Raw genomic sequence first — 12,500 nt, 5'->3', positions numbered from 1 at the left:
GAGCTCTAAGACCTCCGCCGCTCTGACCCTCCCAACACAGGAGCCCCCCAGGGCTGTGTCCTGAGCCCCCTCCTCTACTGCTCAACACAGGAGCCCCCCAGGGCTGTGTCCTGAGCCCCCTCCTCTACTCCTCAACACAGGAGCCCCCCAGGGCTGTGTCCTGAGCCCCCTCCTCTACTCCTCAACACAGGAGCCCCCCAGGGCTGTGTCCTGAGCCCCCTCCTCTACTCCTCAACACAGGAGCCCCCCAGGGCTGTGTCCTGAGCCCCCTCCTCTACTCCTCAACACAGGAGCCCCCCAGGGCCGTGTCCCTGAGCCCCCTCCTCTACTCCTCAACACAGGAGCCCCCCAGGGCTGTGTCCTGAGCCCCTTCCTCTACTCCTCAACACAGGAGCCCCCCAGGGCTGTGTCTTGAGCCACCTCCTCTACTCCTCTTTATCACTTATGTCCTGTACTACTGACACTTTTTCATCTTGAATTATTCCCCTGATTACGCCTGATTATGTCTGATTATGTCTGATTATGTCTGATTATGTCTGATTATGTCTGATTATGTCTGATTAAGTCTGATTATGTCTGATTATGTCTGATTATGTCTAATTATGTCTGATTATGTCTGATTATGTCTGATTATGTCTAATTATGTCTGATTATGTCTGATTATGCTCTGATTATTTTTTTATTTGATTAGATTTTTATTAGGAATTTACATAGAATCATTCAAGCATCATGACACTAAGCAATGTCCAGAGGATAGCACTTGAAAGCATTATTTAAAACACTTATTTCCAAAGTGGTCCTCGATGGAAACATAAAGTGAAATAAAACAAAACATCACACAGCATAAAACAGCGTAAGAACACCACATAAAAACACATTAAAACACACACATCATGAAAACATAAAGTGAAACAAAACAACTTTGAATCACCCTCCCTTTCTTAAGGGTGAGACATTAGTTCTCCCCATAAATATGACTTCACTTTTGTTTTAAAGAAGGCTTTGTTTTGGCTTTACTTAACATGCAGAGGCAGATGGTTCCATAAAGAAATCCCTGTATAGAAAAAGGAGCTTCTTACTGTTTTACCTTTGACAAGAGGAACACTGCATGACATAATACTTCCTCTTGTATTATAATCATGTATATTTCTCTCCATATCTATGTTACAGTTCATATATTCAGGGGCCTTGTTATGAACTATATCAAACATATGGTTGAGTTTTAGTTTTACTCGATCCTCTACAGGTAACAGACCAACTTCTTTCATTTCCATGGGTCCTATGTGTGTCCTGGGAGGAGCATTAATCTAATGACATTATTCTGTGCTACCTGCACAAGTTTTTGGGAAAGTCCGCTATACCATGCGGAGCATGCATAATCAAAGTGACACTGGATTAAAGCTGCGACTAAGAGTTTTTAAATCTTAGAATTCAGAGTATAGCCGTATACAAACTGTAGCTGCAACTTCCTCCCCAGAGACAGATTGGTGGAGAGAGACCCCTAGGTATTTGATTGGTGGAGAGAGACCCCTAGGTATTTGATTGGTGGAGAGAGACCCCTCCACCAATAGTGGAGGGGTAGTGGTGGTCTAGTGGATAGTGAGTTGGACTTGTGATCGGAAGGTTGTGAGTTCAAAATCCCACCTGAAGCCACACCACTACTAGTGTGCCCTTGGGTAAGGCACTTAGCCCTCAGTTACTCCAGGGGGACTGTCCCTGTAATTCGTAATTGTAAGTCGCTTTGGATAAAAGCGTCTGCTAAATGGCAAAAATTAAATTAAAAAAACCCCTAGGTATTTGATTGGTGGAGAGAGACCCCTAGGTATTTGACACTTGATTTGGATTCGATAATACTTCCTTCACACTGTACCTTGATTGTGTTACTTTTCTTAAGCTTGTGTTTAGTGCCAAATAAAATGGACTCTGTCTTTCCTAAGTGTATCGAAGGTTTGTTGTCAATCAACCAGTCTCTTACCAGAGACAGTTCTCTACTGAGAGTTTCTTCAATGTCATGTGCGTCTTTGCCTGATACTAGTAAAGTAGAATCATCTGGATAGATCGTCATTCGAGATGTCACTGCTGCTGGCATGTCGTTCATATAGACTAAAAATTATAAAGGTCCCAAAATGGAGCCTTGTGGAACCCCACATGTGACCTCCCTAACTGTGGACAGGGCCTCTGGATAGGACCAATTTACCACTATATCTTTTAGTCCAATACATTTCAATTTCATTAAAAGAATATTATGATCAACAGTATCGAATGCCTTCTGTAAATCTAGCATGACCATACCTGTACAATTCCCTTTCTCGCTCTCCATTTTTATATAGTCAAAAAGATCAATTAGACACGTATCTGTAGAATGAGCTGTTCTAAAGCTGACTGATACTTAAACAGTATTTGTGTTTGAGAAGATATTCTTCCAGTTGATTGTGTACCAGTCTCTCAAAGACTTTAGACAGTATATTTAAGATTGACACAGGCCTGTAGTTGCTACAGTTGTGATTTTTTTCTGTAAGGCTACAGTAGTGTTTTTTTTTTTTAAATGATTGGCAATTTGTACTTTCTCCTGACGTACGTCTCCATCGATGTCCAGACTAATACTCTGCTTGAGACTTTGCTTTGTTAGACGTTGTGGATCCAATATCCTTTAAGACTGACCATAGTGTTTGTGTCTGTCTCAGGTTTTCATTTACAGTGGTTATATAATATTGTGATTTAACATTATTACTTTTATATTTTACTTGGTTCCTTAATCTGACATATTCATCATAATCCTGCTGGTGGGTTGTTCTTTTGAACTTTACGAGAGCACTATCCCTATTCCTAATGTCCCTATTCCTAATGTCCCTATTCCTAATGTCCCTATTCCTAATATCCCTATTCCTAATGTCCCTATTCCTAATATCCCTATTCCTAATATCCCTATTCCTAATGTCCCTATTCCTAATGTCCCTATTCCTAATGTCCCTATTCCTAATATCCCTATTCCTAATGTCCCTATTCCTAATATCCCTATTCCTAATATCCCTATTCCTAATATCCCTATTCCTAATGTCCCTATTCCTAATATCCCTATTCCTAATATCCCTATTCCTAATGTCCCTATTCCTAATGTCCCTATTCCTAATGTCCCTATTCCTAATATCCCTATTCCTAATATCCCTATTCCTAATGTCCCTATTCCTAATGTCCCTATTCCTAATGTCCCTATTCCTAATGTCCCTATTCCTAATATCCCTATTCCTAATGTCCCCATTCCTAATGTCCCTATTCCTAATGTCCCTATTCCTAATGTCCCTATTCCTAATGTCCCTATTCCTAATATCCCTATTCCTAATATCCCTATTCCTAATGTCCCTATTCCTAATATCCCTATTCCTAATGTCCCTATTCCTAATGTCCCTATTCCTAATATCCCTATTCCTAATATCCCTATTCCTAATATCCCTATTCCTAATGTCCCTATTCCTAATATCCCTATTCCTAATATCCCTATTCCTAATGTCCCTATTCCTAATGTCCCTATTCCTAATGTCCCTATTCCTAATATCCCTATTCCTAATGTCCCTATTCCTAATGTCCCTATTCCTAATGTCCCTATTCCTAATGTCCCTATTCCTAATGTCCCTATTCCTAATGTCCCTATTCCTAATATCCCTATTCCTAATATCCCTATTCCTAATGTCCCTATTCCTAATGTCCCTATTCCTAATGTCCCTATTCCTAATGTCCCTATTCCTAATATCCCTATTCCTAATATCCCTATTCCTAATGTCCCTATTCCTAATGTCCCTATTCCTAATGTCCCTATTCCTAATATCCCTATTCCTAATGTCCCTATTCCTAATGTCCCTATTCCTAATGTGTCCTATTCCTAATATCCCTATTCCTAATGTCCCTATTCCTAATGTCCCTATTCCTAATATCCCTATTCCTAATATCCCTATTCCTAATGTCCCTATTCCTAATGTCCCTATTCCTAATATCCCTATTCCTAATGTCCCTATTCCTAATATCCCTATTCCTAATGTCCCTATTCCTAATGTCCCTATTCCTAATATCCCTATTCCTAATATCCCTATTCCTAATATCCCTATTCCTAATGTCCCTATTCCTAATATCCCTATTCCTAATATCCCTATTCCTAATGTCCCTATTCCTAATGTCCCTATTCCTAATGTCCCTATTCCTAATATCCCTATTCCTAATGTCCCTATTCCTAATGTCCCTATTCCTAATGTCCCTATTCCTAATGTCCCTATTCCTAATATCCCTATTCCTAATGTCCCTATTCCTAATGTCCCTATTCCTAATGTCCCTATTCCTAATATCCCTATTCCTAATATCCCTATTCCTAATGTCCCTATTCCTAATGTCCCTATTCCTAATGTCCCTATTCCTAATATCCCTATTCCTAATGTCCCTATTCCTAATGTCCCTATTCCTAATGTGTCCTATTCCTAATATCCCTATTCCTAATGTCCCTATTCCTAATGTCCCTATTCCTAATATCCCTATTCCTAATATCCCTATTCCTAATATCCCTATTCCTAATGTCCCTATTCCTAATGTCCCTATTCCTAATATCCCTATTCCTAATGTCCCTATTCCTAATATCCCTATTCCTAATGTCCCTATTCCTAATATCCCTATTCCTAATGTCCCTATTCCTAATATCCCTATTCCTAATGTCCCTATTCCTAATGTCCCTATTCCTAATGTCCCTATTCCTAATATCCCTATTCCTAATGTCCCTATTCCTAATGTCCCTATTCCTAATGTCCCTATTCCTAATATCCCTATTCCTAATATCCCTATTCCTAATGTCCCTATTCCTAATGTCCCTATTCCTAATGTCCCTATTCCTAATGTCCCTATTCCTAATATCCCTATTCCTAATATCCCTATTCCTAATATCCCTATTCCTAATGTCCCTATTCCTAATGTCCCTATTCCTAATATCCCTATTCCTAATATCCCTATTCCTAATGTCCCTATTCCTAATATCCCTATTCCTAATGTCCCTATTCCTAATATCCCTATTCCTAATATCCCTATTCCTAATGTCCCTATTCCTAATGTCCCTATTCCTAATGTCCCTATTCCTAATATCCCTATTCCTAATGTCCCTATTCCTAATATCCCTATTCCTAATATCCCTATTCCTAATGTCCCTATTCCTAATATCCCTATTCCTAATATCCCTATTCCTAATGTCCCTATTCCTAATATCCCTATTCCTAATGTCCCTATTCCTAATGTCCCTATTCCTAATATCCCTATTCCTAATATCCCTATTCCTAATATCCCTATTCCTAATGTCCCTATTCCTAATGTCCCTATTTCTAATATCCATATTCCTAATATCCCTATTCCTAATATCCCTATTCCTAATATCCCTATTCCTAATGTGTCCTAAACACACACACACACACACACACACACACACACATCTTCCTTCCCTGCCAGTGCAGACTCTCTCTATGAGACGCTCTGCATCAGAGACATTATGTGTCCAACATTAATAATGTATTTTGTTACATTAACATTACATCAACATTACTGTATGTTTACATTACTGTATGTTTACATTACTGTATGTTTACATTACTGTATGATACATTACTGTATGTTTACATTACTCTGTTTACATTACTGTATGTTTACATTACTCTGTTTACATTACTGTATGTTTACATTACTCTGTTTACATTACTGTATATTTACATTACTGTATGATACATTACTGTATGGTTACGTTACTGTATGATACATTACTGTATGTTTACATTACTCTGTTTACATTACTGTATGTTTACATTACTGTATGATACATTACTGTATGTTTACATTACTGTATGATACATTACTGTATGTTTACATTACTGTATGATACAATACTGTATGTTTACATTACTCTGTTTACATTACTGTATGTTTACATTACTGTATGATACATTACTGTATGTTTACATTACTGTATGATACATTACTGTATGTTTACATTACTGTATGATACATTACTGTATGTTTACATTACTGTATGTTTACATTACTCTGTTTACATTACTGTATGTTTACATTACTGTATGATACATTACTGTATGTTTACATTACTGTATGATACATTACTCTGTTTACATTACTGTATGTTTACATTACTGTATGATACATTACTGTATGATACATTACTGTATGTTTACATTACTGTATGTTTACATTACTGTATAATACATTACTGTATGTTTACATTACTGTATGTTTACATTACTCTGTTTACATTACTGTATGTTTACATTACTGTATGTTGACATTAATTAATTTAATTAATTAATTTAATTTTTAATTAATTTGGCCATTTAGCAGACGCTTTCATCCAAAGCGACTTACAATTACGAATTACAGGGACATTCCCCCTGGAGTAACTGAGGGCTAAGTGCCTTACTCAAGGGCACACTAGTAGTGGTGTGGTTTCAGGCGGGATTTGAACTCACAACCTTCCGATCGGAAGTCCAACACACTATCCACTAGACCACCACTACCCCTACATTACTGTATGATACATTACTGTATCATGTTTACGTTTCTTGAATGGACACATCTGATTTAAAGCGCTATTGCTCCACAATGCAGTTGCACCAAGCACAGTGAGACAGATAAGAATGTAACTTACGTGTGAGAGAGTTCATCATCCCGTATCTGCGTAGTTTAGTCTGTTTGCCAACAAAGGAAGAGTTTCTTTCTTCTTATCTCCCATTTGAATGAGATTGAGGTATTTATACTGAATGAACGACGCGGGAATTTCCATCGCAGGGGAACATGAACACACATCCATACTGGGTTGCACACTTCCCTCCAGTCACCGCTTCTCCAGAACCAGACTGAGTCAGTCACCGTCACCTGTCACTCAGCTGGGCTCTCACAACTGTAACACGAGAGAATAACATCAGAACATCAAACAATCTTTTCAAGAGCAAAAACACATCTTTTTAATGTTGCCTAAATGACTGTATTCTTTTCTAAATGTATATTTTATTGTTAGTTGACAAATCTATATATTTGTATATGTATTTACTTGTTTAAATCTCATAGTAATTCTTATATTATTTAGTTCTTTTGTAAAAGGAATTTGAGCTGCAATGTTTGCAGGAAAAGTGCCAAATCAAATAAATGTTGTTGTTGTTGTTGTTGTTATTATTATTATTATTATTATCGATGGTCTGAACTCACGATGTGTTACAGTAACAGGTCAGGTTGTTGCTGTTCTGAGATTAACCACATTAAACCTTTTCGTGTATTATTGCAACACGAAGTGAGTGGCCTTACTTTCCGGTTGTTACCGTCCTTATTTGGTCTTTACAACAACTCCTTTTACTTTATTAAATAAGGCGCTGAATTGATTTGATCATTACGGCTTTTCTCGTTTGCTTAAACACGTCTGTCCGTTCTGACGTCACATCTGAAACACCGGCTGGTCAACACGACTCTTCTGTTTGCAAAATCACAACAACATTAAAAACATGCAACCAAAGCAAATATTTCCATCAAACTACACAACTTGTGGTGAAATTAATATATTCTTTCAATCAATCATTACACAATGGACAAAATACAGCTATCAATGTGTCAAAAATATATAATATATATTTATATCAACATATAATATTAATACTATATAATACCTATACTATATAATATTAATACTATATAATATCTATACTATACAATATCTATACTATATACTATATAATATTAATACTATATAATATCTATACTATACTATATAATATTAATACTATATAATATCTATACTATATAATATTAATACTATATAATATCTATACTATATCATATTAATACTATATAATATATATACTATACAATATTAATACTATATCATATCTATACTACACTATATAATATTAATACTATATCATATCTATACTATATCATATTAATACTATATAATATTAATACTATATAATATTAGACCTTCCACACGTGCTTCTGTTGACATGGCGACGGTGGAGGCGTGGTCTGATTGGTCACGGTAAAGCGGAAGTGTTGAACGCGTTCCAGAGTAGCTGAGTCAGCCGGTTTACACATGCAGCAATATTCCATGTGCGTAAATCCAGATCGCACACCTCGTTACGGCATGTAACATGTCCCAGCAGGCAGCTGACCTTTACCCGCCTCTGTCTGGGCTGATGCTTCAGGCTGGAAAATGCTGCAGTTCAGTTTTAATACATTAACTGAAAATTGATTAAAGAAACAACAACAACAAGTTTTCACTTTGTTGGTATTGTTTCACTCTGGGGTATTGTTTGTGTGTGGATTTAAGGCAAAGTATTTTTCATTTAATCCATTTTAAGTTGAGTCTGTAACAATACAAATGTGGAATGTTGAACTGTACATCCTAGTTTTGTGGGGGTTTTTAGGGTCATATATATATGTTACGGTACATGTGGGAAAACTAGCTTAGGTCTAACCCTAACTTAACCCTAGCACCCTAGCACCTAACCCTAGTTTTCCCACATGTACCGTATTCCCACATGCACCGTAACATGTACATGTGGGAAAACTAGGGTTAGGTGCTAGGGTGCTACGGTTAGGGTTAGACATGCCAGCATGTATGAATGAATGAATGGTCTTTATTGTCATTAATACAGTACAGGTACCATACAACGACATTTAGGAGGGGGGGCTCCCCTGGTGCTTGGAAAAAAGACTAAAAACAAGAGGGCCAAGGGTAAAATAAAAAAGGGAAAAGAGCTGGTTGACATAAATAAAGGCTATGTACACTATCTACTATACTATACTACTATACTATACAATAAAACACTGTGCTGTACTCTATGCTATAAATATCCTAACTTTTCCTATATCTGAACCTTATGTACACATGGGTTGTCATATTGCACATAGTATTTGTTGCACATTCATTAAAGTGTCGCAGTTAGCAGGTTTGAAATGTTCACAGTTGTATTACAATATTGCACTTATGTTTACAATCTAGTAGCTGCCATCAAATTGTCTAGATTGTCCAGGGCCTAGAACCTAGGTCTTTGCTGTGTTCAGGGCCTGAATGGCCCTAGGGTAGAAGCTGAGCTTTGGGTAGAAGCTGAGCATTGTACCAAGTCGACGTAGCACCTAACCCTAGTTTTCCCACATGTACTGTATTGCCACATGTACCGTAACATATATATATATATACCCACCCACACAACCACACACCCACACACCGACATACATACACTGAATCATGGCATTGTGATTATCCACACACATAAATAAAATAAACATAGCAACTACTTATGTACGTAATGTCCATGTATACTAAGGCATTTCAGTACCTTATAATAAACACTTATAATAAAGTCTTAATTCAACACAACTGTTCAGTCTTAACAGAACTGACACAACAGTTAGTTCCGACCAAGTAATCTGATTGGACAAGAGGCATTCCATGAGTGCTGATATACAGTATAACAGCACTGGGACTTTTAACTATATGTATCACTCCGCCGCACAGATGTTGTACTAAATGACCGTTAATTAGACTACATGTTTGTGTTCGGGTTACTAGGCAACAGTCCAGTTGAAGTTCAGTTGCGGAACTATTTTTATTTTATTTTTATGATTAAATAAACAAACAAATCATAATCTGTTGTCGCTTATTACTGTTAACTAATAAATGGCGCTGTAGAACTGTTGTATAAAAGCAATATCACACTGGAGGTCGTGCTGTTATACTGAATATCAGCACGGCTGTGATTATCTTCTACTCGGCCTGCGGCCTCGTACCTACGACCCAATCACAGCCCTGCTGATATTCAGTATAACACACTCCCTCTCCTGTGATATTGCTTAATTGTTGCATTGAAGCAAAATAAACAACTGCACACCAATAACCACAACCAGCCAGTCAGTAATGTGTATAGAAAATCAACCTTTTTATTAATACGATGGTTGCTAAGGGACAGAGGGGTGGGGGGGTTGCTAGGGGACAGAGGGGTGAGGGGGGGTTGCTAAGGGACAGAGGGGTGGGGGGTTTCTAAGGGACAGAGGGGTGAGGTTGCTATGGGGTGGGGGGGGGGGGGGGTTGCTAGGGGGTGGGGGGGTGATAACTGCAGATAAACAAACAATTCATTATCCTGCTAGGAGAAGATGATAAACATAAACAACAACAACAACAAGGCATGGCTGCTCCGGGGCAGGGAGGCTCATGGGAACGGAACGCCCCCCTGGACCCTCTCAGAGAGGCTTATGGGAAGGCCCCCCTGGACCCTCTCAGAGAGGCTCATGGGAAGCTGTCGTCGTCGTCCTCGGCCATCTCCTTGGCGAACTCCAGATCCTGCTGCTCCCTCTCCCTCCTCTCCTACACACACACACACACACACACACACACAGTTATGATTGTGTCCCCACCCCCTCCTCCTGTCTCAGAGGTCCATTCTGAAGGACATGTTGTCGTGTCTCTCAGGTTCAAATTGAAAAGGCTGGACAGAAACACAGCTAGCTAAATCTGACCTGCGACTAAAAGCTACCGTAGGCTACAGGCTACCTTAGGCTAAAAGCTACCGTAGGCTACAAGCTACAAGCTACCGTAGGCTACAAGCTACCGTAGGCTACAAGCTACAAGCTACCGTAGGCTACAAGCTACCGTAGGCTACAAGCTACCGTAGGCTACAAGCTACCATAGGCTACAAGCTACCGTAGGCTACAAGCTACAAGCTACCGTAGGCTACAAGCTACAAGCTACCGTAGGCTACAAGCTACAAGCTACCGTAGGCTACAAGCTACCGTAGGCTACAAGCTACAAGCTACCGTAGGCTACAAGCTACCATAGGCTACAAGCTACCGTAGGCTACAAGCTACCGTAGGCTACAAGCTACCATAGGCTACAAGCTACCGTAGGCTACAAGCTACAAGCTACCGTAGGCTACAAGCTACAAGCTACCGTAGGCTACAAGCTACCGTAGGCTACAAGCTACAAGCTACCGTAGGCTACAAGCTACCGTAGGCTACAAGCTACCGTAGGCTACAAGCTACCATAGGCTACAAGCTACCGTAGGCTACAAGCTACCATAGGCTACAAGCTACCGTAGGCTACAAGCTACCGTAGGCTACAAGCTACAAAACATTTTCCTTCCATCACTGAGACTGCCAGTGGCCCCTGGCCTGAGCTGGATTACTCTTCCTGCTATGACTGGTGGACTGATGATTCACTTGCTTAGTCAAATGTATCTGTTCTAAGTCGCTTTGCAATAAGGCGTCTGCTAAACGCCAAACATGTAAATGTAAATGACTGCAGTAATATGGCCCAAAACTAGGGGTGAAGGGTTCCTAACATAAACATATCTCATGTGTTTCTACCAACATGTTTTAGTGGGAGAGAAGTTAGGGTGTGTTAACGCCTACATGTCTTATAACCCGGGTCCCCTGGACGTTAGGAGTGTGTGTGTGTGAAGTTATGAGTGTGTGTGTGTGTGTAAAGTTATGAGTGTGTGTGTAAAGTTATGAGTGTGTGTGTAAAGTTATGAGTGTGTGTGTAAAGTTATGAGTGTGTGTGTGTGAAGTTATGAGTGTGTGTGTGTGTGTGAAGTTATGAGTGTGTGTGTGTGAAGTTATGAGTGTGTGTGTGAAGTTATGAGTGTGTGTGTGTGTGTGTGAAGTTATGAGTGTGTGTGTGTGAAGTTATGAGTGTGTGTGTGAAGTTATGAGTGTGTGTGTGTGTGTGTGAAGTTATGAGTGTGTGTGTGTGTGTGTAAAGTTATGAGTGTGTGTGTGTGTGTGTGTGTGTCAGGGTTTCCGTTAGAAAAAATTGCCGCCGGACATCGTGTCCGGGAAGATTTCGATTTACCGGACAAACGTGATATATTCCGGACATATTAAAATATAATAAAAATATTTTCAAAATTATATATATTTATATATATATTTTTTTATATATATAAAATTATATATATTTTTTTCCAAATCTAATATAGCTGTTTGTCGCGGTGATTACTGTTGTGTAGCGGCCTATATATGCCATTTAATGTCTATTTCTCATCCGATACGATTAGATGCGAGCTATATAATATATAATAATATAACATGATTCGCATGCGCGCTATATGTCCAGCGCTGAACGGGCGCCTCTGGGAACTGAACAGACAGCATCGATCAATGAACGGACTCCACATTACGTTAACTGAAGTTTGTTAAATTGTTTGGGATTAATGTGAGTTTTCTATTTTCTCTTTCCAGTTTGACCCTTTTTGTATCAATAAAACAACGTCATTTCTATAACCAGGTCTCGCTGGTTGGGAACGCATTTCGTTTAGCTGATATGTTACGCAACCGAACAGCTTCGGGAAAACGAGTAGCAGCGCACATAGTAGTGAGCAAATACTGACTTCCACTTTTAGTCCTAGGCAAAGGTCCAACACAATCAATTATTACACGTTCAAATGGCTCCCCTATAGCAGGAATGGGATGCAATGGTGCGGGTG

The 12,500-nt window shown here is 39.0% G+C and overlaps 1 protein-coding gene across 1 annotated transcript in view; it reads right to left on the bottom strand.

The window, feature by feature from the left end:
• Positions 1-9,935: 9,935 nt before the first annotated feature.
• Positions 9,936-12,500, bottom strand: part of psmd3 (proteasome 26S subunit, non-ATPase 3) — a 6,615-nt gene continuing 4,050 nt past the window's right edge. The window contains 1 exon segment of the mRNA XM_080522365.1: positions 9,936-10,381. Coding sequence (XP_080378491.1) covers positions 10,304-10,381 — 78 coding nt within the window. The 3' untranslated portion in view covers positions 9,936-10,303.

This window comes from Nansenia antarctica, assembly GCF_963989245.1.
Source record: "Nansenia antarctica genome assembly, chromosome: 2".
NCBI lineage: Eukaryota > Metazoa > Chordata > Actinopteri > Argentiniformes > Microstomatidae > Nansenia > Nansenia antarctica.
Note: the sequence above shows the minus strand (reverse complement) of the source record. Positions and strands in the feature narration are given on the sequence as shown.